The following is a 27517-nucleotide window of genomic DNA, read 5'->3' on the forward strand; positions in this document are numbered from 1 at the left end:
TATTACCCATTAATTATAAACTATTAAAAAAATAAATTAAGGTAATCTTTGAAGAAAAAGTAGGATGGAATGGTGTACTTGTCTTAATGTGATTACGACCCAGCAAAGGACCCATTTGATTTTTTTTGAAGTAGAGAAGCTTGCATTGCAGGCTGCTTATAGGTTACAACGGTCACCCTTATTGACGGAAGCCAGAGAGTCACACAAACTGAAGTTAAAGAGCACTTAATAATGCTTTGAAAGGGAACATTTAACGGCGTTTACAAAACTGGCAATTTTAAAGGGTAATCCTTTAAGGGACATTTGGGACACCCACTGTCCTTGTTGTGGACAACCCTACCCCCCTAACTGCTTATATTAGATTTTCCCACTCAGCTTGTTATCCCTTACTCCTCCACTCTTTATATATACATACATATATATATATATATATATGTAAGTAATATGGAGTTTGTAATTCATTTTTCTCACTCTAATTAAAGAAATTTAAAAAATATCTAATTTTTTTTTTTTACGTAAATATAATATATTCATTAAAATTTATCTTAATCTAATATAATATAGAAAGTCGATCGTTATATTTATAATGATATTTAATCTCGTAATTTTAAATAGAATATAAAAATTTTAATTATTAAATTTTCTTTTTTTTTTAACGTGTACTTTATTAAGAATTATAATATAATCATACATAAAATTAAAATTTATTTTATAAATATGTAAATAAAAGTAATATGAAATTTTAATAAGAACCCACATAAATCTATTTGGATTAAATTTTACTAGTTGTACATTAAAGGGAATAGATTTTATAAGGAGGACCCATGATTGTATTTTCTTAACTTATAGTGTCGGCTATAATTATTTTCATATATATATATATTTAATTCAATTTTTTTGTAATGAACAAATGAAAAACATATGCAAAAATGTGAAAAGGAGTAGAAAAATTAATTGGCTAAAAATAATTTAAGAAAGATAATTAAGAGGGGGGGTCCCTCAATATCTTTATATATGTTGATTGGAATTAAAATCAAAGTACTCTTTTTTTTTATATTAAAAAATCAACCTTTTATGGTTGTCTCATCTTTTCAAAACACTTCCACTCCATTCTAAATGTGTGACAGAATGTCACAACATGTGCAAAACCATACCATATGCTATTAAACGTAGCCACTTAAATTTAATTCATTTATTTTTTACTATAAAAAATTATTATTCTCACTTTTTTTTAATCTTAATTTATAAAAATAAATTATTTAACGACAAATAAAATCAATACCCTTTAAAATAGAGTTGTAGAATTTAATTTAATGAATAGTCAGAGATAGTTATTGTTTAGGTTATGAGTTTTAAAAGTGTTGTTAAAATAAAATATTTATTTATTAAATATATAAATTTTTTAAATTTTAATAAAATCCAAAATAATTTTATAATATTATAACTTTTGATTTTAACATTTGCTAGAAATATTATATATATTTATCCATTTAATTATAGAGATGATTTTAAAGTAAAGAAAAATGAGATTTAAAAGCTAAGTACAACAAACACCCTCTTAGACACACTTAGGCTGATTTTTAATTTCTTTATTTCTAACCAATATAAAGAATAATATACATATATATATATATAGTAACATGTGTAGATGATTTGTTAACTCTAATAATAAAAAAGGCCATGTATATATCTATATATATATATATATCTATGTTTGCCTACAACAGCATTAACATGTCTCCCATTATTAAAGAATGGCATCAAGGTTTTTAGATAAAGATGATCATGGTGCCTACTTATAAAGCTTTGCTTTTCACATTATATTTTTCTACCCTCTCAAAAAATATTAAAATAATATTGATACCAACAGTGATTATATATATTTAGATTTTAAAAGTACCATTGAATTAAACATTTTAAATTGATTACTGTTATTTTATAATACACTTATAAAATAATAAAAATTTATATTTTTAATAAAATTAAACTCGTAATAATAAAATAAAATATAAAAATTTTAACTATATGTATTCACTCATTGAATTATTATTATTAGTAAGTAAATAAAAATGATTAGTTTACTCTTTATTAGTAAGTAAACCACGTTGTTATTGGTAGGTGATTTTTTTTTTTGGGGTTTATTTAGGTTAGGGCTTGCATTAATTTAGAATGTTGAAAATTAAAATATGTGTGTGTGATACATATGTATATATATATATATATAGTTATTAATTGTCAATCAATAAATAAATATTGGAATGATGAAGGTCCCTTGTGTTCTCCACTAAACAAGAAGATTGCTTTAACATGTTGTTGTCTTTTAGAAGGATTTGACTAACTCTTCAAAACACACCACACCCTCTCATTAAATCCATTATTATTATTACGATGTTACGAATACATACCTCTTTAACCATATAAAGTTTGACCAGTTGACTTTTTTTTTTTTTAATTTTGATAATTTTATTTTTTTTGTTAAGTACATTAATAGATTTAGAAATGTATTTAATGAATTCAAACAAGTAATTAGCCTTTGTTAAATGAAATTTAACATTGGTGGTAGTTGAAAACGTCAGAGATTTACACTAATGAAATTCACTTAATTGGTGCTGTTCCCTTTTAAAGGTTCAGTGATTAAAATTAATTTACACGACCATAGTTTCATGTAATTAACTTCACTTAAGTGGGACCACTTACTTCATTAATGGCCACTAAATTAATATATATATATATATGTGTATAAAGAATACCTATGAAAGGATAACACTTTAATATGTTGACAAATATATTTTTAATTTAATTAGTTCTGATTTTAAGTTTTAAATTAATGTCGTACTATATATAGTTTAATTAATATTATTTAAAATAAATTATTAATAACATATATATATACACAGTAGGAAAAATTAATCTTTAAAATATGTATAATCATATCAAAGTAAAAAAAAAAAAAATTATAAGAATTTTACGTGATTTGACAGTATGTTTATATTCATATACAAAACTGATAAAAAAATATTTCATCATATAATTTGAGAGTACGCTACTAATAGATTAACAAATTTATTACAAATAAACTAGTAGAATTTTTCATAAATAAAAATTCTTTATGATATACATCAAATATTTGTTATGATAAATATAAAAAAAAATTAATAAATTATATCATAAAATATAGATAAATATAATTAAAATTGAAGATATATCAACAATGTATACGATCTTGTACTATATATCCTTAACTAAACTGATAATTAATTAAAATATATAATATAAACAGATTAAATATAAATGAATTTATTAAGTAAGAACTGTAATAATTTATCAAGTAAGTATTAATTTGAGATATTAATATTTTTGATTAATTTATAAATGTAGTATTTTAGTAATTAGGAATTAATTAAGATATTTGTAATTAATTTTGTCACATATTTGTTATTTTTATAAAATATAAAGTTTTTAACTATAGGACAGTTCTGTTCCTCCTTAATTACAAAGTAGGTTGTGGAACCACGCAGGATGCTGAGATATGAATGCCAACTAGAATTCGTGATAATGACAAAAACGACAGCGTCTGGGAAGAGTTGAAAGTCAAAGTTAAAAGAAAAGAAAAATTTATGATCGTATTAAAAAATGCATTAAATCAACTGTATCTAATTATTACAACTTCAAATCCCAATGCCTTTCTTTCATCACCCACAACTCCTTCAGTTTTTCAATATTTTTATTTTACCAATAATTTTATAATTAATTAAGATATATATGACAAATAATATTTGATTAAGAATAATTAATAATAATTTACTTCCTTTCCTTATCGTCCTAGTCTAGACAGACTTTTTGTAATTATAATTTTTTTAAAATTAAATTAATGTACCTTAAAAATTTTCATATAGTATAAATAATTCAAATTTTATAAGAAATAAATTATAAAAATTTTAAAACGAATAGAATATATAATTTTTTTAATAAAAAATAAAATTTCCTCGACTCAAAATTAAGTTATAAATTTAGTAATATGATTTATTCAAATTGATCAACTTAGGAATTAAATGTTTAAATCAACTATGAATATAATAGTTACATAAATAAAATTTAAAATATAATAACTGCATTCATAAAAAAATTAATTAAAGTCAACTAATGGGTTTAAATTAAGTAACTGGAATTTAATTTTTTAAAGCTTTATTTTACTAGATAAAGAATGGCTTACCATTTATCACGTACCTTTTTCCAAGTTGATTGTAATCATGATAAGAATCTTTCTACACTGACAAATATTTTAATAAAGTAGAAACCATCTATTAATTTCAACTATTTAGAAATTCATTAGAATTATCTGAAAATAATTTTTAAAATGTAGTAATTTGATATAAAATTAACATTAATTAGACAAAAAGACCCACAAAAGAAAAAAATTACGTATTAAAGAAATTAAAAAAAAAAATTTAAGAAAAGCAAAATTACAAACAAATAAATTAATTGGGAAAATAAAAAGATTAAAAATACACAGAAAAGGTGATTTATATAACATTTTGCTAACCATTACATTTAATACTTAATTTCAAAGTAATTTACTTAATTTTTTTTTATCGTTAAATTTTATTTTTTAAAAATAAAATTTAACGATAAAAATATATAAATTACGAAATTTTTTTACATCCCCCGAAAGTCGGACTACAAAACTCCCGCACGTTAATCTTGTACTTAATTTACAGAAAATAGGATTATTTAAATCCTAATTAATTTAGGAGGTGATAACTCGTATCTTCGCGGCTGACGTGGCAAAATCTTATTAGTCAGTCACGCGTGCAATCACTCAGAAGTCACGTGACCTGCGCGTACATCGCAGCAACGGAGAGCCGGCGGAGTACCTGACGGAGAAGACGCCGTCCCATATCTCCGTGAAAGCTCTGACGATAATCCCGTGGTGGTACGGCGAGTTGAGTTGCAAGAAACAGTGAAGCAGCTCCCTCAGGTCGTCTTTCGAGTATATCTGCTTCTCCAATATCATCTGCAGCATGGAATGCCGGAAATCCAAGTACGGATCGTCGGACTCTTTCTCGACGGCGAGACTCTCTCCGCCGACACGACCGAGCCCGCGGACAGTGCTCTTGGGGCACTCTTCGGAGCTGCAGCAAAGAGCGGGCGATGGCGGGGCAGGGTCGACGTCCATGGTCGTGGGAGAGAAGGTGGCGGGAGTTCCACAGTCAGTGTAAGTGGTGGTGGTTTTGTTGGAGGAGGAGGTTGAAGATGAAGAATAGTTATAGTGGTGGAGTTTACGGTGACTGGCGGGTGATGGTTTGTAATTGGATCTGGGTTTGGGGCTGAAAATGGTGGAGAGATTGGGTTTTTTGCAGTAGCGGCCGCAACCCACGTCCACTGCCACTGTGTTCACTTTAAGCTTTTTCTTGCCGGCAGACATTGTAGGAAAGATCGAGAGGAAGAAGGTGAAGTGGGAAGAAGGGGATGAGGCGAGTGAGAGTAAGAGAGGGAGAAGGGCGGTTTCCTCTATATATTGTGCATGTGAGCCAGGTATTTGAAGAATGATAGAGTCACCGGCGTGTGTTAGTCTTGGGTTGTGACAGTGTGATCCGAACCGTACATTGAAAAAAAAAAAAATGAAAGTAAAACAAATGGTCCGGATCGATTACGTAAATGGTAGAATTAGGGAAAAAGCAAGTTTAATTACAAATTATAAAAATTGATTTATGAATTTATTTTGGGATCTGGGTTAGGCTAATTATATTTTTAATAAATAAGATTACTGATTAGCGGAAGATTTTGGGAGGAGATTAGATTTAAAATATTAATTAATACTGTCGGTCAATAACGAGATGGTTGACTTTTTATGATTAGTTACCACTTGGGTTTGGACTAAAACCTTTATTAAGACATAATAAACAACGATATTAACAAGGAGGGTAAAAATAATTAGAAGATGAGTGAGTGTTGATAAAAGGTGAAACAGGTATTAAATTATACGAAGGAGGTGTTCGTCCATGCCATTTTGTGAATTGTTTTTTTTTGTTCATAAAAAATTGTTGTTTTGAAACTTTTTTTTAGTATAATAGAAATTAAAAATATGGAAAGTACTGAAGATTATGAGGTTCTTGTCCCAAAGATCAAGGGTGGGTTCACGGGGCACTACAAAGCAAGTAATCTTGTGATTTCTTGGTCTTTTCTGCCTTCCCCCCAAAAAAAAAAAACAAAAACAAATACCAAGTGGACTAATTCTAGAACACCAACATTTTTCTTTTCCTCATCAAGAACACAAGTCAATATAATAAATTCTATTATTTTATATGGTTTTATAATTAAATTTTTGTATGTTTTATTTGAATGTCATAAGTTACTAAAGATATAAAATTTATTATTTTATAAATATATTATAATTTAACAGTAATTAACTTATAATATTTAATTTAATAGAATTAAAAATTTAATAATATTAAATTTACGAGTGAAAAAAATGATTAAATTTTTTTAATTAAAATATTTATATAAGGTTAAAATTCGACCTAATTTTTTATTTTTTTAAAAAAGATAAAAAAACGAAGAGATGAGGTTTTGAAAGTGCGAATACTAATAGCCCTAAACATTTATTTAATATACAAAATTTAAATTTTGTAAATAAATTCAATTATAGTAAATGAAAATAAATATTAGGTGGTAGAACACAAGGGAATTGGAAACCCTAGTTTAGCATCATCATTATTCTTTCAATTACAGGAAGAAACACGATTGCAGAGCTTTCAATAATCTGCATCTTAACTTTTCTAGGTCTGACCTGAAATTTTCTTTTCTATCAAGCTTGTTACATGATGAGCAACCCACAAAGAACCAGCTTCTGTGCAACAGAAGGCATGAGTATGCCCCTCTCCTTCAACTGACAAGGAAATCTTTGGGGCCTGTTTGGATATCTGTTTGCAGAAAATAATTAAAACAAATTAACCCAGTTGTTCAAATGAAAAACACTCAAAAGTAAATTCTAAGGCAAGCAGAAATCCTGCAATCAATCCTCATCATTGCAAGCCATGAGGCAGTTTTTTGCAAACATGGCCTTTTCCCCTTTTTCCTTAGAATTCACAACTTCATCATAAACTATCTGTTTGGGAGTATGGATTTATATTTTTCCTGTGCCTTAAAAGAGACATTATGTAGCATCAAACTATCAACAGTTTCAACCTAGAACACCAAAGCTGCTTCTGTAACTCTATAAAACTGCAGTTATGGACCCCAAGTGGACCTTCTTAAATTTTATGAACCATCTTCACCTGCTATAATGTGTTTTGGATATCTATAGAGAAAAATATATCTGCATTTTCATTCAAGGCGAAACTCATTAAAAAGCACACTGGATTCAAATGGTATGGGTGGCCAATAGTATGATGCTAGCAACTATCTAACCCATCGTAAAACAAAAATACCAACTTCAGCCGTAAATAGTAAAAATTTGCAAAATTCCAGCTCAAACAAACAGTATTATTTCAATATCCTTTCATAATAACTGACCATCAGTAGTAATTCAGCACCATAAAACTTAATAACAAATCATCATTGCCAACATCATAAGGCCTGGAGGTTTCTTTTTGGCAGCATGTCACATGCATACTGAGTTTTCAAATCACTTAATCATTCCTCACGGCCTTTTTTCTTTATTCCTGACCGCTTAATGATCAACGTGAGACCCCTCAAACTCACCTGTATTCCTCCTTGTTGAATTAAATATCAAATCCCTTTTTAGAATTAAGTGATACTTTTAAGTGCACACATGCTGATTCAGTGAAATATTTATGAACAAAAAATCTTAAACAGCAAGTTTTACCCAAGCAATTTACCCAAGAGGGCAGAACAAGAATATGAAGGAAAATCAATTTGGCAAGGGGTAACTGTCATGACAAATGCAAATCATATGAACATCCCTGTTGGATACAGGCAAACTGTAGAACATGTTCTACATGCATGTGTTCCAGATCAGAATACAATTGATATCCTTTAGAGGAAGAAAGAGAAAGAAAAGAATGACAAGTTAGAAAGACAATTTGTTACTCACCTCGTTAAACATGTACATTGGACCCCAGTGATCATCAATGCCGTACAAAAATGAGATCTTGTGCTGATTTTCTCTCATAAATGTCCAATTTGGTGTTTTTGAAAGCTAAAGAAAAGCATCGGTCAGCAGGAGTTCAATAATATCTATTCGGTACACAACCTAGCATCCAAGTATAGCATCCTTTTAGTTATTGTTGGTTTAACTGAGTGTATGGCCAGTCAATATGTAGAAATGAAAGTGAAGTTGGAGATATTTAGCTACTAGAATGATGCACTTGCTGCATAAGCTTCAGTAAGTGGAGAAATTGAAATTTCAGAATTCTTTTTGAAATGATCCAGAAGCATACAAATTGAGCTTTTAAGAACTTAGTAGAGTTCTAGAGAAACAGGGTCAGGTTGTGACAATGGAACCTAACGAACCAAAAAGTAGGCAGGAACACAATGATAGAGAGTGGAAAGAAATAAGAGCATCAACACACTACATCTTATCATTAAGAGCATGAGTCGACTAAGTGTGAAAATCTGTACCTCTTTAAATTCTGTCATTGCCATAAAGAGCACATTCCGCATAGTGTGGTACTGTAAGTAAATAAGAACAAATTCAAAAAAATTCAAACACGTCAAGGCGTCTCCATACCGTCTTAGCATCAGTTGAATGAAAATGAAGTTGAAAATAAATCTGATCATAATAAATTTTTGGAATAGATAAAGACAAGGTAGAAACATAAGGCTTAATTTTTGGCATACGCAAACAAAGAAGCTTCCACCTTCATCTAGCACAAATTCACCTGTCGCAAGTGAGTACAAGTAGCATCGACAGCAGTCGCAGACCATGATATTCCAACAGATTTTGAGACGATTAACCTTGAAGCCCACACAGGCAATAATCCCAGCAGTGCTACAAGCAGACAAATTATAACAGAAAGAATCGGGGACCTGAAACTTGAGAATTTTTGTTACCACTAACCATGTCATTGGTAGAGCATCAACCTCAAAATTAGACTAAACAGCGGTTTGTACACCAATTCAAGTGTCCAATTAACAAAACCCAGGAAACTTTCGCTTAGAAAAGGATGAAATCTTGAACATGCTAGAGTACCCATAGAAGGTAATGAAAATATTGAAGCCAAATTCTTACAGTACAACAGTAAGTGATCATACAAAAGATATGCCCTTTAAGACTGGAGTGATTGGAAAACCTCAGAAATATGTAGCACACAAATAAATGAAAATTCAAAGTAATTCTAATAGAGGAAGGGCTTTACGCTGCAATCTTCCTAATATGAGACTGTGTCCGTGAGTATTGATTTACAGCTAAGAATGGATATACGCCAATGCAATATATCACCTATAATGCCACAAATCAGTTATCAGGAAGCAGGTTCCTCACAGAAATAATTAGAGATCATAATATGCAGATTTGTCCAGTGGAATAATGACCTTCTCTGTAGACCTCCTCAACATTTCAAGAGATATATATGAACCTATAGAATGCCCCACCTACAGAGAGAAATCAGAATAACTTACCAAATATTTCTTCTTAGAAACTGCAAATAGGCAGCCATTTATCTATCAACTGAAATGCCTACAGTAATCTGAATCTAATGCGGGGAACAACTAATCCAGTACTATAATCTAATCATACATCAAAAGCAAGACGTGCAAGTGCCATTGATATTAAGCATCATGCCCTTTTAACTTCCAATTCTTCCTTGGAGAAAAAGTCACTGTGAAGAAGAAAATGATGTGGGATACACAGGATAAAGTAAAGCTGAAGACCTGTTCTACAGGACGACATAAAATAAGGGACATTTAAGAATTCCCACTACTTGAAAGTGAGGTAATCTCAAGAGAAATGAAGTATATCACCAACAATAATTGACATCCAAAACACCTGATCTCCAATTTTTTCACATTAACAAAATATCATTTCCAACATGCATACAGCTGCTAAAGACATAATCTTTGGAGGAGAACAAACAAATATACATACAATTCTGCAAACATTAAAATGTGCTGACTAGAAAGACGAAAAGAAAAATACATGCATATGTTATAAATACAAGAGAAGAACTAATTCTCACACACTTTAAATTTTTGTTTCTCTAAAATGCTTTAGTCATTAGCATTTAATTACTGCTTACATATCAATCATGTATAGTTTGAGATCCCAGATATAATCTGAAGGATGGTTGAATCTCTATGCTCGCCTTTTCATGAAAATGGACAAAAGAATATGGAGAATTAACCAACCAGAACTATAGGAACTTCTCTATTCTGCAGTTCTTGCTTGACAAAATCCATCTGTAAAACATCACACCAAATGGAGTACTAATGTGATACCCTAGCAAATCAAATCATTTCCAATCATAAGGGACAAAGAAGAAGAGAATCATCAATAAGAAGAGAACTGGAAGTTCTTAACAAGGATAGAGACTGAGAAGAAGAGAACTATGAATAATTAACTGGAAGTTCTTAACAAGGATAAACAGTATTTGGCAGAAGAGGTTGAATCTGGGTGTCAAACTAAAATTCCATAAGAATAGTTTGATACATTCTGGAACAATTTGAATTCATTGAAATTTTATTGATAAGTAAAATCAGTTGTATTTTTCAGGAATAAACTCAGCTGGTAAGTTCCTGTACAAACTAATGAAATTAAGTTGGTAAGGTACACATGGCTTGGCCGTCTGCTGACAAGCCTAGCCATCTGTGGCCACTCTTGTGTGGCCAATAACATCTTCAAAGCTAACTAAACAAGCAGGGTGTTACCTTATGATCAATCTGTTCTTCTAATGAGAACAACTTCCCACGTTCCCAATCCTAAAGTTCAAGAGAAAAGGAGACATATTAAAAACAATAAGAGATATTTTATTTCATGCAACTTTTAACAGAAACAAGTATATCAAAAAGGCACCAAACGGTGGAGACCACTCATATAGAGAAGAATGGGTTACAAATTAAATATACTTCAAGAGATAAACAAAGCACTTTACCAAAGCCTATGAAGGACCTAATCTTTTGAAGCATTATGACTTGGCAAGCCCACTATTTAGTTAATAAATAAAATTGTCGAAAGTTAAAACGTTTTACTTTTAAGGGAATGGGTTGAAAGAGCTGTACCTATGTAAGGAAACCCGCAAACTATTACATGACATCTTCTACTACCCATTTAAATTCGCATAACTACACTCGCATAGTCACCGACTGCAGTGACATTTTCAATTTTCATTGAAAATTTGTCAGTTCTATGTAAGAATATTTTGGAAGAAACTTTGCCCTTTAGGGTCAAGCCAAAAAAGTTCACTGAATCAATGTTGGATAATTGATGTTTACACATTCACACGCAGCTACTGGTAGTAAATATGCAATTCATCAATCATAATAATGAACAAAAAAAGAAGCTGAAGGCTCTCATTAGCCTTTATTGCCCTAGACCCCTTTTCTCTCTTTTCAGTAGCAAGGTAAATAGTACCAAAAAAGTAAATGCAAATTTATCCTGACAACGGCAAAGATCGAGTACCTTTTTGGTGTGAGATATATGCCCAATAGCTGTTAACAAGAAATAAATAAATCCCATTAGCAAGGAGACTCCCAGCTCCAAAAATTGAATCCCATTAAGAAAAACAAGAAAGGACATTAAAGAAAAAGTAGAATGACAAACACATAGTTGCCTGTTACTGATGCATTTCCTCCAAGCAACTCATAGAGTGATTCCACGAACTCCTTGTAAAATGTAATAACACCTGAGATTATCACCCATCACCACCCAAATGCAAATTTACACTACTTGAATCGATATCTCAAAAACAAACACAAACCTGGATTTCCAGGGATGAACAAAACGTGGAATGTAGGATCATCAGCTTGAATTTCCAATAATTCAGTAGTGTGACTGAGGCAAACAAGACAATAGAACGCAACAATCATTTCAAGTTCGCGGCAGAACCTCGCCGATTTAAAACATGGTCGTACCTGGAAACATTGCAGAGTCGAAAATTTACAGATTTTTTAGTTCCAGAATTGAAATCGCGAAGACCCGTTTCTCTAGTCATGGAAGTTGATCTATATCTTTTCCTGAAACAGATTGTTAACCTATTGAAAATCAAATGGGTAGGCCAGAAAGTTGGATAGGATTCAGTATATGAGAAAACTGTACACATTCGCAGATGGGTTTACACTACCTGGAGCTGGAAGAGAGAATGAGAGTGAAGACCCGGGAAGTGGAAGGCAGAGCGCGAACTAGCATTTCTCGTATTTATTATTATTATTATTATTATTTTTTGCCTCAAAGAAAATTGTTAAACGAAGTTTCTTGCTTTCCACGTGATGGGTCAGGAAGGGAAGAAGGAGACGGGACTGATTCAGGATGAGCCACGGCAATTATTTTCATTTAACCTGTTCTAATTTTTAATATGTAATATTAATTTCCATTTTAATATAAAATGTTGGATCTTATATTTTTAATATTTATTCCCATTTTTAAATATTTTATCAATTCAAATTTTTATTTAAAAAAAAATTTAACTTACATGGATTGTTCTGGGCATTTACTTGATCAAAGTCAAACGAGACGATTTTATTTGGTCATAGCTTTAATTTTATTATGTTTTCTTTAATAAATTTATATATTTATTAATTAATTAATATACATACATTAATTATAATATAATATAAAATAAATTCATGACTTTAAATATAATTCCATTTAAAATTTTGATTTTTTTTTTCTAAAATATACTAATTATTTAATTAAATAATATCTATCAATATTAATTTAATCACTATTTATAAATTTTAAGAGAAATATTATTTTATTAATATATTAATTAATTAATATATGTACATTAATTATAAAATAATAAAAATAAATTTACGCGCTAAGAATATAATTTAATTTAAATTTATAATTTTTTAAGACAAAGTTTTAAATAAAAATAAAATAACCCATTTAATTTTGACTTAAGTCTCGTTTGGTTGCTTATCTCTTCCTCTTCCTTGTACAGCACTCTTGCGCATATATATTTTCAGAAAGGCGTACACGCCATTGTCTCCCTCCTCTTCCTCCTCCTCCTTATTTCAGAAGAACGTTTTTACGCAGACAGAGAAATCAGATTTCTCCATCAAAGCATCTGTTTGGTTGAAGGTTTAACTTCACTACTTTACATCATATACATACACACACACACACACACACACATACGTATGTATCTATATATTCATCTTCTTGTTGATTTGGTTGATTTCTTTTCTCCGGCATATTCGTCAAGTAAAGATTCATGATCTGATACAGAAATTTAGTTTAATTAATTAGTAATTAATCAGTAATCTTAATATTTTTCTTCCATTTCCTTCTTCGTTTTCCCAGAAATTGTATCGGGTAAAAGGAGAATTAAGTTAAGTTGACGGACGGAAATATGCTTGACCTCGTCATCACCATGCCCACGTATGTCGTTTCAAGTTCATTTGATGTCGTTTTAGTCGTTTATTTTGTATTAGTAATTAAATCATGAATTATGTTTTCATTATATGTTAATTATGGAAATGATTTTCTGGGTAATGTCGGGATATATAATATGGCTGCAGGATCATATTTGGGTATGCATACCCTATATTTCAGTGCTACAAAATCATGGAGCATAAAATCATCGACATTCACCAACTTAAATTTTGGTGTCAATATTGGTATATATATATATATATATATATATATATATATATACATACATCAGTGTTTTGTTTGTGAATGTTCTTTTTACATGCTTACCCCTAAAATATATACATACATACGGTCAATTTTACAGGATTCTCGTGACAATTTTGGAAAAAGTTGGCGACGTATTTCTTTCATGGTATGTTATACAAATGCATATAAGTATATCTTTACATTTACTGTATAATAATCTTTAATTGATTATTAGGCTCCCAATGTACGGTCTAGTGAAGATGGCAGTTTTAATCTGCTTGTGGCACCCGACAACCCAGGTATATATATATATATATATGTACGAATTAAATTATTTTTATTAAGAAATTAATCTTAATTAAGGAAATTAATTAGTTTGATTAATGAACTAATTAATTATGAAAAATACATCGCAGAAAATTACAGCACATGCATATGAAAACCTGCTGCGTCCTTGCCTCGCGAAGCATGAAAAAGACATTGATGGTGTAATGAAGGAATTTGGGTCCAGAGGAGTTCGGTCTTGGCTGCGATTATTTGGGGTGGGCTCTATTTATATAATTTTTTTAAATTATAATAATTATTTACATATATATATATATATGTATGTACGTATATATTATAATGAAATATATTTTTAAAATAAAATTTCATTGACTAATTATATTACCATGAAAAAACCAGGAATTAATATGGAAGACGCAGGTTGCATGAGGTTTACTAGCTATACGGAAACGATCAAGGTGAGTTCACAGCTGATTAACAATTAAACCCTTAGCTTAATTGTATTAAATTTAATTAAACCACTAATTATTTGATTATCTTATTATTATTACTGATAATTTTCGTCACCCATTTTCAATTTTTTAATGCAGATCGTGTCTTAATTTTTTGGATCGTTGAAATTAAGAGGCTCACGTTACTGATGATGTACAGATTGAATTATTATTATTTTTTGTTATTTTAAAAATATAATTTACGAATTCGTCGCTGGTCATATTAAAATGATCAATATTATGTAAAATATTATTTATATTTATATTTATATAATACAATCAAATATTATATTTATTTGATAAATTTATGTTTTTGGGTATATTTATAAATTGCTTGAAATTAGAAAAATAAAATAATATAAATTATAAAATAGACTATTGATGGAGTAGATGGCTTAGCATGTATACTGTAATAATGAGAGTGGGGCTTGAAGCTTCCATGGGTATGCATGCCGCGCATGATAGCCATGACCTTTCTGCATAAACCGTTATGTCACCATCCACCTCCAACCCTAATTTTTTTTTTTTTAAATAAAAAAAGTCAATGAATTTGGAAAAAGTCAATCATACCATTTTTCTTTCAGAGCATAAACAAAAAAATGTTAAAATTAAATTATAATAACTTGTTATTATAAGTCGAAATTAAAATTATGAAATATTTGATACAAAATAAAAGAATTTTTTTTTTTTTTAAAAAAGAAAACTATAAATAAATGTCAAACGGTAAACCCGTTGGGAAAAGAAGAACCCCAAGAAATCCCTCTCCTCCCCCCCCCCCTACTGATTTGCGTGTTAAAAAACCAACGAAGCGTCTGTGGCAAGAAATCTCTCCTCCCTCTAATTTTCCTCTTTCTCTCATTTTTCCTTTCGCAAAAAATAACTACTTCTTTATATGTATGTATATATAAATGTATATACCGTTTTCTTCCCTAAGAATCTCAATTTTGTTTTTCATTTTTGTTTCCTTCTCCCTCAGTTTTTGCTTATCTGAGGAGAATAAGGGGCACATTTTTGTCTTGCGGACCCAGAGATACCCTCCTCCTCAAGGTTTAATTTAATTACACTCTGTCTTTTCTAAAGAATATATCATCTTCTTCATTTTTCTTTTCTTGGGTTCTGTTTTTGGATTCTGTTTACGGCGTCTCCTCAATGGTTTCAGGTGTTTCTGGGTTCTTCAATCTCGACAAGTAGGTTTTAAAAACTTCGTTCTCACCAGGTTTGCTTTGTTTCTTGTTCCCTTTTTTTTTTGTTTCCCAATTTAGTTGGTCAACTTTTCGTTCCGAGATCACCCCAGTGACAGGAATTTGTGTGGGTATTTTTCGTTGCTTCACAGGAATTTGGCGGGAATTGATCAAAGATGTTGGGAGATTTCATCACCAGATGTTTTGTGTAAGCCATTCACCAGATGTTCTTGAGGGTCAATTTGGAAGATGAGAGAAAAGTTTATGGGTTTTCTTGCTTTTGCAGATTAATTCTTGGGTATGCATACCCAGCATTTGAGTGTTATAAAACAGTTGAGAAGAACAGGGTAGAGATTGAGGAACTCAGGTTTTGGTGTCAGTACTGGTAAGAATTCTTATAGCATTTCTAGAAATTAGGATTATACATGTCGAAAATTATTTTGTTACCTCTGATAATTTGAGAGGGCTTTTGTGGAAATCACATGTTTTAAGTCGCTACTTTTGGTGAATTAAAATTTGGCATATTCTACAAAAATGTTTTCACGAAGAAGAAAAGGAAGGAATTTATGCTTGAGAATTAATGTGAAAGCAATGTTTTCACGAGTTGATCACGAGGATAATATGATCAATTTCTTTGTTTCCATTACCTGCTATCAACATCTTCTTGAATTAGGATATGCCTGTCTCTATCTATTTATATATACACATATAACAATTAAGCCATGTGTCTTCTCGTTCGCTCGTTGTGTCACATGCATTCACCATGAATCTGGGTTTGTATTAAAAGCTCTAAATCTCTGCTACCAATTTTGCAGGATCCTCGTTGCATTTCTGACAGTGTTTGAGAGGATCGTGGATATCTTCGTATCATGGTATGCAAAGTTGTATCAGTTATATCTCAGACAGCTTAAATTTCCATGGAAATCACAATAGAAAATGATCTCTGCACATGAAGGACACAGTATCTGCATAAATTGTCCAGAAACTATGCCCTATTGCACAGGAAATATGAATGTGGACAGAAAGGAGTTTAGAGATTACAATATTATTTTTACCTTTGTCAAACCCTTTACCAAAATCTCAATAACATACACACACACACACATATATATAAATAAATAAAAAAAAACTCAAATAGATTCCATTATACTGCAGGAGCTTCTTCCTTACTGTTCTCCAACGCAGTAACACATAATTTTCTCTGATATTTTATCTTGTGAAATAAAAATATATTAGAACAGACATGATTTTAAGAAATATACTCTAGAGTAACTTGCCCCGACATCAAGTTACCGTGATTACTATAGACGGTTATATTTCCGATGTCCTAATCCATCTTACGTTACAGGTTACCTATGTATGGTGAAATGAAGGTGGCTTTTTTCATCTACTTGTGGTATCCAAAAACCAGGGTAAGAACAAAGGTATTAGTAAAAGTGGTTTTGATGGGAAAAGAAGGCAGAGTTTTGAGAGCAGATACATTTTTGTTTAATGCAGGGAACAGGGTATGTATATGAGACATTGCTGAGGCCTTATGTAGCCAAGCATGAAACAGATATTGACAGGAAGATATTGGAATTGAGGGCAAGAGCTTGGGATTTCTTCATTCAGTACTGGCAGAATTGCACCCAGTTGGGTCAATCCACTTTGGTCCAAATTTTTCAGCAATTGATTGCTCAATCTACCAAATTCACCACATCTAATAATCAGGTATTCTGAACACCATACTTGCCAAATTTTCAGAACTGTGTCAGAATTGTTCGATGCTAAAAGTTCAGTTTTTAATCTAAAAATTTAAAAGTGGAATTCTAATCGTCAACGGGTCAGAATTTTTTGATGCTAAAAGTTCAACTTTTAATCTAAAAATAAAAACTTTGAATTCTAATCATCAATGGGTCAGAATTGTTTGATGCGAAAAGTTCAATTTCTAATATAAAAATTAAACTTTCAATTCTAATCATCAAGAAATTCAACATATACAAGGACAATGTGGTGTACAGACACCTAACAAGACCCATCAAGTGTTCTTATCTTGTGGTGTGAAATTCTAACCAAACCTAAACTTTCCAGAAGTCTGGTGAAAAGGAGGACCAGAACGAGGAGCCGCCACAGCCGGCGCCGGCGAATGTGTCGCTGTCGTTGCTGAAGTCGCCGGCGAGGCAAACAAGCAAAAACAAGAAGTGGCTTCCACCAACACCCCCTCCTACACCAGCCGCCACAGTATTTACCCGTGGCATGAGCGACTCACCCAGATCAAATGCTGCGCAGGCCCACTTCCGTAATCAATCTGAGGAAGCTACTGTTCCTGAGCAGGAGATTCCACCCAGCTCGCCTATGAGCGACAGGCTCCATGAAGCTCGTTTCAGACTCCGTCGTACAAAACCACAGCAGTAGACATTGTAATATAAAAAAATCCCCGAAAAAAAGGAAGATAGAGAAACCCAGAAAGGAAAAGAAGATCCTTTCATCGTTGTACTTAAACTGAATTTCAAATTGAATTCATTCTTTTCAGTTCTTTTACTGTCTCTGACTCCGTAAAGGATCGTTTTTTTCTTTTCGGATCATAATAATGATAAGAAGAAATAAGAAAAAAAAGATAATACTCAACTGTAGTAGTGATCGTTATCTGCGCATCATTGGGATTGTAAAGAACCGGAGTACTCGATCAAAGAATCGGGCGATGGCGGAGAAGCATGAGGAGAAGCGGAGCCAAAGGTGGCGGAGAAGGAAGCGTGAGCTGGAGGAGTCCGGCAAGGGGGAGATAGTGGGCTGAAGGTAGGCCCAGGCAGCCTGTTTGACGAGGCGGTTGCGGATAGAGATCTCGGAGGCCGAAGCAGAGGCGGAAGTCGGAGAGTTGACGGCGGCGAAGGGTAGAAGGTCTTTGAGGGAGGTGTAGGCCTGTGACGATTTAAGCGAAATAAGCTCGAAATCAAGCGGTGGCGGCGGTGGGAATAAGGATACGGCGCCGTTTCGAAGGCTGGAGGAGTGGATAGGCTTCGGTGTCGCGACTGTAAACCTAGTGGGTATGACGACCGATGTTGCTATGGAGTTTCTTCGACGGAGAGGCGATGGCGTCGCTCCTGCAACCTCTGCGTCATCCATGGTTCTGTTAGTGGAGAAAGAGGACAAGCGATTACAGTCCTCAGAGAGAGAGAGAGAGGAGTTTTAGGGTTTCGATTTGTGCAGAGATTAATAGAGAGATCATCAAAGAGAACGAAGAAAGAACAGAGGAAGCTGAGTTTTCACTTTCTTCCATTTTTAACAAGCGTAACCGCCGCTGGGTTTTGCAGACCCCTGCAATTATTTGTTTATACATATATATATATATACACACACATATATTTAAGACACGTGTTCGTTAAAAAACTTTGGTGATCGAACAGAATACAAGTCAAAATTCAAAAAAGAAATTTTATCGACCGGAAACAAAATTTTAAGATAATGAATTATATTGGAACAACCTTGAAATATGATTAATTAATTTCCTTTATATTAAAAATTTTATTGCATGAAATTAGAGAAAAATCAAAGTGGGTCCACGATGATTTGATGATCATATTATTGCAATAATTTTTTTTTCTTAATTATGTAAATTAAGGGAGAACATAGTCAACCGCACTGAAAAATGAATTACCTGTCAATTTAATTAAATATTTTGTTGTTTACTAATTAATTTTTAAAAAACTAATTATTCACGAGCCTGAGTTTAAAAATAACAAATTTATTATTAATTATTATTATTTTATTTTGTTTTGTTCAGCGGATTTGGGGTGTGAAATTCAGCACATGGAAAAGACGAATGAGGGGGAACCACACGCGGAAACCGCGTGGTACCTTTATGGAATTTCATTTTTTTCTTTTTGTATATATGTATATATATATGCTTATATATATATATGAAAGAATGGTCAAATTTAAGCGACGTAGAAGGCTGTGTATTTAGTTCCGGATGAAATAATTTAACGGTAAGTGTCAGGGTCATAGTCGTTATATGCAACATAAAAGATAAAGGTTTTAAGGGTATGCAATCGTTTTTATTAATTACACCAACAAGAGGTTAGTATACTTTAATTAAAATTTTTATATTTTATTTAAAAATTACGAATTTAAATTTTATTTAAAATATAAATTTCATCGTTATGTATTAATAATAATAATTAATTTAATAAAATTAATAATTTAATTTATTAATATATTAATAGAAATATAATAATGAAGTTTAGTTGAGTATTAATGACCTACTTTTTTTTCAAAATAATAATTGATTTATCTTCTAATTGATTTAATGCGTTTTGTTTCTCCCACAATAAATAAACACAAAACCCAAAATATATTATTAGTCTATGTATTTTGACCAAGTCAAACTACTTTTACATTTTTTTTTTTGTTTGTTTAATAAGAGATTACTGAACAACCTAATTTTACACATCCAATATTTAAATAAATATATACATATTGTTAAAAATAATTACATAAGAAATATTCTAATTACACTTTTTTTTTTATTACATTTGGTAGGTTGTTTATTCCCATTTGTTCTTCTTTTTCTTTCTCCAAAGGGAAAATATATATATATATATATATATATTTGAATAGGGGAAACCCTGAAATATTGTCTTTAGATTGTGTGAGCATGTCTCTAGTAAATTTCCAATTTTTTAAAATTAATTTATAGAAATACACCTACGTCGATGTAAAATATTATCTAAAATTAAATGGTAAATTTCAAGATTAATTGTTTTAATTCCATACAAAATTTTTATGATTATTACTTTAGTAGTACTATATTTGTTTCTAACTATAATAAATATGTACTCTGCAAAATGTATTTTGATATTGACTATACTTCCAACTTAAAACACAGGATAAATTGTGTTTTATGTAATTTATTTTTAATTAAATTCACTTGCCATATATTTATTTTTTTTGTTTCTGTGGGTAGAAAAAAAAATAATGTACCATAATTCAATATGAAAATGTAGAGAGATAAATTTTTTTAAAATAAATAGCTAGTACATTATTTCTTTTATAAAGTATTATAAATTTGAAACGGAGTTGTGTATTTTGTATATTATTTTCTTCTTGTGTGTTTTCGTATATTTTTTAAAAGAAATTATATTATAATTGAGGTGAATATATATTTCTACTGAATAAAAAAAAAAAAAGGAAGAACAGAGAAAAGCTCAAAAATGAAAATGGCTATTCAGTCAGGAATCACCTTTAACAAATACCTGGTTTATGTTGACGAGTGGATCATATAGATTTGTATGTGCGTGTATTTCCTCTTTGCTTTTCCTTTTTAATAGACCCACATTGAAAGCACCCAATCCAAACTTGTGGTTGCTTTCTCTTGTGCTGGCTGCTCAGCTTGTGGCAACAAAATTCCCCACGTTTCTGTTTCTACTACTCTAGGCTCTAAATGGTTCAAGACTTCAATTTTTATATTATCAAATCAAAATTCAAGCACATGGGTTTCACACTTTTAACTTAAGGGGAATATACAACTCGACCTTTTCTTATCTTCCATAGATACATACATCTATAGATTCATACATCTAGATAAGGAAAGTTTGCAACAATGGGAGTTTCATTCCCAAACTCTTTAAGACAATATTATGGAAGCTTTTATCAAGTTTACTATGTACGTAGGTAGGCATAACCAGAGAAGCCTCCTAATCTCCCCGATAATGCACCAGGAAGTAGAAAAAATTTACTTAATACACCATGGAGCAATTCAGAGATATGTAGTACTTAAATCTTATCTTTTATTCATTATAACTCCCCCACCATTAAACAATAATCTGAAATGGTTCGAGATCAATTTGTTTGCTGACAAGAAAAGGATTTTGGATATAAGACTTAATTGTAAAGAGTTAGAGATACATTGTCAGAGCTCTCCGCTTACGGTCTTTGGAACCCAGAAGTGAATCATATCATTTCATAACAGAAAGCAATCAAGTGAGTAAGCTTCATATCATACTTTTGGGGATAGCTATTATTAAGCTTATGCAAGCAATGTTAGCTCCACAAGCACAAAATTAGCACCCAGTTCTCCTGTCAGCTTCATGGTACATTGGATGAATGCAAAAATGTAATCAGTAAAGGCAATATCACACAATCAGGCCAACCCAGGCCAGGGAGATCTTGCTATCTTGAGGTGTTGAATTCTGCAACATGTATGCTAACAAATTGATTTGTGATTTCTTTTGCCCTTCAAACAGGAACCACTGGGCGTTTTAATAAGCAAAGGATCTGCTTATAATAATATTTTTTTATGCCATTCTATTTTTATCTGTTTTCTGGTTAGAACCTATACTCATTCCCTTCAGAAGATTGACAATATCATAGATGATTCTAATAAAATTCAGTTGGTAACTCAGCCATGGGTCAAAAAATTACCCAAAACTGAGCACAAAGCAATAATTGTCAACTTACCCGGCCATGAGCTTCATCTAAATGCTTTCCCATGGTACATCAATCAAACAATTTCACAGGGCATCTTTGACCAGTAGCTGATGAACACAATTAAGTTGCTGAAGGGATACACAAGCTGGTTGATTTAATTCTGGGCCAAAATTGAGATCATCTTGCACTAGAGTTTAGAGTAGCTGAAGGCACTTCAACAGTCGCATTTGGAGGAGTTTGTGGTCTTGGGCTACTAACATCAGCTAATCCAAAGTCAGAAAGCACATTCACCCCTGCCCATTCCATACCAGCTATGGGAGTAAAGGATTGAGAGTTCAACTATGGATATAAAGAAGGAGACGGGAGATTGCTGATAAAAGAAAATTAACATTTAGAAGGATACAGTCTGTTTTCCACATGTTGGTAATGCTAACATCAGCTTCTGACAGAAGCCAATAATCTGCATCATTCTACAACAAAAAAAAAACGGGGTTAACGGCAGAAGAACAGTATGAGATACACATTTAACCAGCAAAAGATGGAAGAAGAGCAACTTATTGGGATATCTTATGCATGATTGCTCTAAGTCTCAGATAATAAAGTTCTTTAAGATTCTAGCTACCCTATATTTCTTCCCCCAATAAACTTTAGTTGAGTATTAGGGGGAAGCCTATTGACAGATTTATACACAAAAGGATTAACATATCCCAAGAAGTAATCATTTGTTGCCTTGCAAGAATTATAGCAAAGCAGCATTACTTAAGTTTACAGAAACCTCTAGACACACTTAGATTGCATTTGGTTAATTTCTGATTCCATTCCCAATTAATTTCCTTCTCTAAAATTCCATGCTAGTCTTGACATCTGAATTTGAAGATGCTTTGTATGTTTAATCTCATCTTTCTTTCCACCTTGAATATTTTGGGGAAAATCCACCTTATAAATAAGGTAGAACCGTAGAAATAAGGGGTGAGATCAAACATAAAGCATATTCTAATTCTATCTATTACAAGTTATACGAAATCTTGAGGTGGGAATTAAGTGGGAATTGAATGAGAATTACAACAAGCACAACATGAATTTATCAGGGAAACACTTTATGTTTTCTTATTTTGTTGTGCACTTTCACATCACTGAACAAGTGCAAAGGAATCAATAACTTAGATACAAAATCTATATTTTAATCCCAGGCCCACTGGAAAAGCCGCAGAAGAATCTTTTGCAGTCACCCAAGATCCAAACATCATTTTGAATAATTTCTTAGTTCCTCATAACCCGAGGTTCTAGGCAATCATTGTCCACATTCAACTGTATAAACTTGACAATAAGAAAATAACTTGGTATGACACAGTTCCACTTACATCGACATCTGAGGGAGTAATTTTCATTATTCCGCCAGCAAACTCCTGTGAAGCATTGATATCAGAGCACATTGGTTGAGTTTGCGATGCCTGAGCATCAAGTTCTTTTCCAGGGCTGTCAAGAGTAAGCATCTCCATAACTTGATTTTCATTAGACCCAGAACTGGAGGCAAGTTGGCAGCTTGCACGTGGCTCCATACCATTCATCTCTTCAAATTTCTCCTCAAATTGGCTAAGAATACCAAAAGAAACTCAAATTAAACAACCAGAAAAATAAAATATAATAAAGGGCTTAGGTATATGATTTTCCTCTATGGCAGAAGGTGATGATACCTGACAAGGTAAACATCAATAGGACCCATTGTGCTTCTAAGGATTATCCTGTACCTCCTCTGTGGGTAGTCAACAGCCTGGAATTATAATATCCCATCCTAGTTCATGCATCAAAACCAAAAAATTGAAAAGCAGAATATAGGACCTTCAAGTACATCCAGCGCCTAACTTACTTCATCAGGATCAGGAACTTCTAGAGTAGTTCCATGTGGAGCCTTAATTGCTATCAATGTTTCATTCTTCCAGAAGTCATGCAGAAAGTTAATACCGAATAAGCATCACATATTAGAGATGAATGTTACTGCATGGAGAAAGCTGTATCAGACAAAATAGACTAACCTGGAGACAAGGTAGGCTCTTGATGTCTTCTTCAGTCACAAAAAGCCACCTGAAATTGTGGAAGGATGAGTTATTACTGCAAATTGAATTATTGACAGCAAGGAAGCAAATTAATGGGATCTGGACAGAGCAACGGAGGAGAAAATTTTACTTCCGATTGCTCTCATCTTCACTAAGATCTCTCAACCTTTCCTGCATTTCTCTGCAACAGTCACAAAAACCAGCAATGTTGACAATAGATTCAAGACAGCAAAAATGACTTCTATAAATGGATAACCATAAACCTTATTTGATCATCTAAACTTCGCTCTTCCATGGAAAGATTTTCAATTTCTGCCTGCAGGAGAAAACATAAATTTTATCATATTAAAGTGCAATGCAAAATTGTTTTTGTATTATTTTGTTGCTGATAGAGCATCACTAAAAAAAGCGTGCATACACAGCCCAGAAGCGTTGGTTCATTCACAGACATGAACCAAGATAAGAAGTTAAACAAAACATGATAAGACATGACTGTACATTCAGATTTAAGAGAAAAGGGAAAGGTTCGCCTAGGATTCTAGTTTTACACACCTGCAGAATGCAGGCATCACCATCCACCTCCCCAGGCTTTGCAGCATCAAGTCCCCTAATCAATTTTGATTAATCATCACATAAGCGTTACTATACTTGCATTCTTGATATCATAATTAGTTAGCTTAAGAAAGAAACAAAAGAGATCAAAATTATTCAAGAATCTTAGTTGCAGAAAATTTTACTTCCAGCGTATTCTGTTTTTGAGCTTCTTTTCAATTAGACCAATCCCTTCCAAGACATTTGTTATGTCATATATCCGCCTCTTTTGCACCTGCTTTTATAAAAAGTCGAAAAACCTTTTATTTTTATTTTGATACATTCCAATTGTGCATATACATGTTAATCAAATATGTCATCACCTCTAAGGTCTCCGCAGCTTTGTTTAAGTCAAGAATGCCATCTTCAGCATGCTTAACCAGATTGATGAACTTCTTTGTCAAAAGACCTGAAAAGTTCTAGCACACTATTGTCAATTTCACCATATAATGTACCTTCACAAGATGCTGACTCCAATATCAATAGATAAGTACTTCAGTTTACCTAATGAACTGTCATAACGGCAGCTACCAGCTGGAGTAAGAGGAGCAGGGGAACCTGCAAACTCACAGAAGTCAGTTGTTACATTCTATCTTGGTAAACAGCACATCATTTGCAACAACTGGTCTAGACATTGGACTTAGTTTTCTGCACTAACACATATTGAAGCTGATGAATGGTGACAACTCATCACAGTTAAAAAGATGAGAGCCAAAGCTCCATACCAGCATTTGAAACAGGCGTTTGAGGAGCAGATCTGTTACTTTTTGAGGCCCTTGACCTGTTATTTGCCCTTCCTTTTGTAGCCACAGGTGTCTTAAACGGGCTATTAGATATGTTGGTGAGTCCAGGACTGGCACACCCACTAGCCTCAACTTCATTCTCACTCGTAGCAGTCTTCCTTTTTATTTGCTGAGAAATAGAAACACATTATTAGCATTTGTAGTAGACTTTAGGGATTATTTTGGTGATTAAAATTTAATGCTTAAAATTCTCAAATAAAAAACAATGAAAAATCTCAATGTCTAAAGAATCCGATTGTACTAAAGGAGATGGACAGAGCCATGCATGTTCTTCATCAAATTTCTATCAAGATATTCGCTAAAAATGAAATAAACTTCTAACATCTTGCCAATGAGGTTCACTCAATAACTTTCCAGATCGCATTTCCGGAAACATACAGTAATCTATACAACAATTGAAAAACTTCTAGTGAAATATATCCATGAGTATATTTAAAACTGAATATAAAATTCTTCTAAGGCCAGTAACTATCAGTTGGGACAAGAGAGTTTAACTTGAACTGCCATTCTAATAAATGTGAAATGTAGATAAAATCAAATACATTTAGATCTATTTATCAACACATTAAAACAGCGAAAAACAACTGTAAGAACCAGATGCCAGATAATTGGTGGGATGAAATTTGACACAAGAACAAGGTAGAACCTATGGAGAACAAGTAAGCAGGTTTGAGCAATTTGACTAACTCATTGCATGATAGAAGATCAAACATTTTGATTAAGTTGAACAAAGGAACCTCTATAAAGAGCAGAACGTTGTCAAATTGATAATCTGAAACCTACATAGCCAGCCACATAGAGATATTTTGCGTTGACAACAACCTCCCTTCATAATCGACCAGACCTTATGGGGCACAAGTTCCAGTACCCAAACACACTCAAAATTACTATAAAGCCATCTCTCTGATCTAAAGAGAAGTAAGGGAAGACAGTTGCAGATACTCAACAAGTTATGCCAAAGAATGAGAGGCTACATTTTATTGAGAGGTAATTTGAACCATTCATGCCCATCTCCTAACAATAGAAGGAGGTGAACAATGCTGAAACGAAGATCAAATTCAGTTCCTTAAGTTCTATGAGGATCAAATTTGATATACACGAACCCGATTATTTAACTAACAATCCATTTCTTAGCTGATAAATAGCAGGAATATTGTCACGCCAAACACTCGACAAAGGACAAAATTCCCAATTCGTCTAGTAACAACATCAGACCCAAACAAAACCAAAGCAATAACAAATCGAGAAAACACTCAACAGGAGATCTGAAGACTACAGCATCAGCTTCCCGATCAACGACTCTGCGAGTATTCATGCTGCAGATGTTATTATTATTACTAGCGGGAGAAGGAGAGAAACGGTGATAATCATTGGGAGGGACAAAAGGCGGCTTCGTCGAGGCAAACGCCAGGTGGCGCCGTATCGGAGGGACCACCGTTGCAGCTGCCGGAGCCGCAGATGAAGACGGCGGATGCGGCGGCGGATGGGGACGAGAAGACGCTCGAGCTCCGCTGGACATCGACGGATTCCCGTGAAATGCTGAGGACGGTATCGGAGGATAGAACGAAGGAGAAGGAGAGAAGATCTAGCGCGAGTAAGAAGGGTTTTAGATAGAGGAAATGGGATTAGAGGGGAAAGTGCTTGAGGGGTTAAGGGAGAGAGAGGGAGAGAGAGAGAGAGCAGAGAACGAGGGAAGGAGGGAATTTTATGTTCGGGTAGATGTGGAGGGAAGCATACAGCGGAAAATTGGAATATATTATTTTCTTTTTAATTTTAGTAATTATTTTTGTTTTTTCTACTTTCGACCCTTTTATTTCTAAATATTATACATTGGCCCCGTCAACTTTTTTTCTTATACATATAATATTTTATTCTTGTTCATTTATTTTGATAAATTTGAAATTCAATAAATTAAATTTGTTTAGGTGATATTATTTAAATTGATGAAAATTTATTTTTAATATAA

General features: G+C 32.4%; 5 protein-coding genes across 16 annotated transcripts; 2 read left to right on the plus strand and 3 right to left on the minus strand.

The window, feature by feature from the left end:
- Window positions 1-4506: 4506 nt before the first annotated feature.
- Window positions 4507-5504, minus strand: LOC110810603 (Ovate family protein). Its single transcript, XM_022036824.2, has one exon. It carries the CDS (start codon window positions 5423-5425, stop codon window positions 4820-4822), a length of 606 nt encoding a protein of 201 aa, XP_021892516.1. The 5' UTR covers window positions 5426-5504; the 3' UTR covers window positions 4507-4819.
- A 1079-nt stretch (window positions 5505-6583) lies between these two features.
- LOC110810583 (alpha/beta-Hydrolases superfamily protein) lies at window positions 6584-12413 on the minus strand. 8 transcript variants are annotated; one of them, XM_022036785.2, is made up of 13 exons: window positions 12240-12403; window positions 12031-12150; window positions 11877-11950; window positions 11730-11801; window positions 11579-11607; window positions 10828-10878; window positions 10309-10359; window positions 9496-9555; window positions 9321-9403; window positions 8844-8991; window positions 8584-8634; window positions 8057-8161; window positions 6584-6923 (listed from the first exon to the last, which is right to left on the minus strand). In XM_022036785.2, the coding sequence occupies exons 1-13, from the start codon at window positions 12302-12304 to the stop codon at window positions 6780-6782; spliced, it is 1053 nt and encodes a 350-aa protein (XP_021892477.1). In that variant the 5' UTR covers window positions 12305-12403; the 3' UTR covers window positions 6584-6779. The 8 variants fall into 8 exon arrangements, with proteins under 8 accessions (XP_021892477.1, XP_021892478.1, XP_021892485.1 ...); XM_022036786.2 differs by having other exon boundaries at window positions 12031-12132; window positions 12240-12402; XM_022036793.2 differs by having other exon boundaries at window positions 11730-11781; window positions 12031-12132; window positions 12240-12299.
- A 630-nt stretch (window positions 12414-13043) lies between these two features.
- Window positions 13044-14821, plus strand: LOC110810619 (HVA22-like protein j). 2 transcript variants are annotated; one of them, XM_022036839.2, is made up of 8 exons: window positions 13044-13201; window positions 13424-13501; window positions 13642-13740; window positions 13860-13907; window positions 13977-14040; window positions 14158-14283; window positions 14426-14484; window positions 14617-14821. In XM_022036839.2, the coding sequence occupies exons 2-7, from the start codon at window positions 13473-13475 to the stop codon at window positions 14453-14455; spliced, it is 396 nt and encodes a 131-aa protein (XP_021892531.1). In that variant the 5' UTR covers window positions 13044-13201; window positions 13424-13472; the 3' UTR covers window positions 14456-14484; window positions 14617-14821. The 2 variants fall into 2 exon arrangements, with proteins under 2 accessions (XP_021892531.1, XP_088065708.1); XM_088209582.1 differs by lacking the exon at window positions 13642-13740.
- A 435-nt stretch (window positions 14822-15256) lies between these two features.
- On the plus strand, window positions 15257-18218 carry HVA22J (HVA22-like protein J). Of its 3 annotated transcripts, none has more exons than XM_088209580.1 (9): window positions 15257-15334; window positions 15494-15564; window positions 15677-15733; window positions 15851-15906; window positions 15985-16083; window positions 16514-16570; window positions 17047-17110; window positions 17196-17408; window positions 17769-18218. In XM_088209580.1, the coding sequence occupies exons 4-9, from the start codon at window positions 15875-15877 to the stop codon at window positions 18090-18092; spliced, it is 789 nt and encodes a 262-aa protein (XP_088065706.1). In that variant the 5' UTR covers window positions 15257-15334; window positions 15494-15564; window positions 15677-15733; window positions 15851-15874; the 3' UTR covers window positions 18093-18218. The 3 variants fall into 3 exon arrangements, with proteins under 3 accessions (XP_088065706.1, XP_088065707.1, XP_021892534.2); XM_088209581.1 differs by lacking the exon at window positions 15257-15334 and adding an exon at window positions 15393-15411; XM_022036842.2 differs by lacking the exon at window positions 15257-15334 and having other exon boundaries at window positions 15418-15564.
- Window positions 18219-21441: 3223 nt separating this feature from the next.
- On the minus strand, window positions 21442-27283 carry E2F3 (E2F transcription factor 3). 2 transcript variants are annotated; one of them, XM_088209694.1, is made up of 14 exons: window positions 26810-27283; window positions 25474-25660; window positions 25253-25306; window positions 25072-25157; window positions 24895-24983; window positions 24710-24764; window positions 24421-24473; window positions 24288-24338; window positions 24137-24185; window positions 23971-24036; window positions 23798-23874; window positions 23465-23696; window positions 22507-22573; window positions 21442-22396 (listed from the first exon to the last, which is right to left on the minus strand). In XM_088209694.1, exons 1-14 carry the CDS (start codon window positions 27068-27070, stop codon window positions 22281-22283), a joined length of 1443 nt encoding a protein of 480 aa, XP_088065820.1. In that variant the 5' UTR covers window positions 27071-27283; the 3' UTR covers window positions 21442-22280. The 2 variants fall into 2 exon arrangements, with proteins under 2 accessions (XP_088065820.1, XP_088065819.1); XM_088209693.1 differs by having other exon boundaries at window positions 21442-22414; window positions 26810-27282.
- Between the last annotated feature and the right edge of the window lie 234 nt (window positions 27284-27517).

Source organism: Carica papaya, chromosome 8 (assembly GCF_054855325.1).
Source record: "Carica papaya isolate Zhongbai chromosome 8, ASM5485532v1, whole genome shotgun sequence".
NCBI lineage: Eukaryota > Viridiplantae > Streptophyta > Magnoliopsida > Brassicales > Caricaceae > Carica > Carica papaya.

Coding starts and splice junctions, on each gene's coding strand:
- LOC110810603 (XM_022036824.2), bottom strand. CDS start 5,425: ATGTCTGCCGGCAAGAAAAAGCTTAAAGTGAACACAGTGGCAGTGGAC.
- HVA22J (XM_088209580.1), top strand. CDS start 15,875: ATGTTGGGAGATTTCATCACCAGATGTTTTGT. Junction 15,907..15,984: donor TTCATCACCAGATGTTTTGT/GTAAGCCATTCA, acceptor TTGCTTTTGCAG/ATTAATTCTTGGGTATGCAT. Junction 16,084..16,513: donor AGGTTTTGGTGTCAGTACTG/GTAAGAATTCTT, acceptor CCAATTTTGCAG/GATCCTCGTTGCATTTCTGA.
- LOC110810583 (XM_022036785.2), bottom strand. CDS start 12,304: ATGCTAGTTCGCGCTCTGCCTTCCACTTCCCGGGTCTTCACTCTCATT. Junction 8,992..9,320: donor CATATTAGGAAGATTGCAGC/GTAAAGCCCTTC, acceptor CTCAAGTTTCAG/GTCCCCGATTCTTTCTGTTA. Junction 8,635..8,843: donor CTTGTACTCACTTGCGACAG/GTGAATTTGTGC, acceptor ATTTACTTACAG/TACCACACTATGCGGAATGT.
- E2F3 (XM_088209693.1), bottom strand. CDS start 27,070: ATGTCCAGCGGAGCTCGAGCGTCTTCTCGTCCCCATCCGCCGCCGCAT. Junction 23,697..23,797: donor ATTGATGTTTACCTTGTCAG/GTATCATCACCT, acceptor TGGTATTCTTAG/CCAATTTGAGGAGAAATTTG. Junction 22,415..22,506: donor CAACATGTGGAAAACAGACT/GTATCCTTCTAA, acceptor TTACTCCCATAG/CTGGTATGGAATGGGCAGGG.
- LOC110810619 (XM_022036839.2), top strand. CDS start 13,473: ATGCTTGACCTCGTCATCACCATGCCCAC. Junction 13,741..13,859: donor AAATTTTGGTGTCAATATTG/GTATATATATAT, acceptor TCAATTTTACAG/GATTCTCGTGACAATTTTGG. Junction 13,908..13,976: donor GGCGACGTATTTCTTTCATG/GTATGTTATACA, acceptor ATTGATTATTAG/GCTCCCAATGTACGGTCTAG.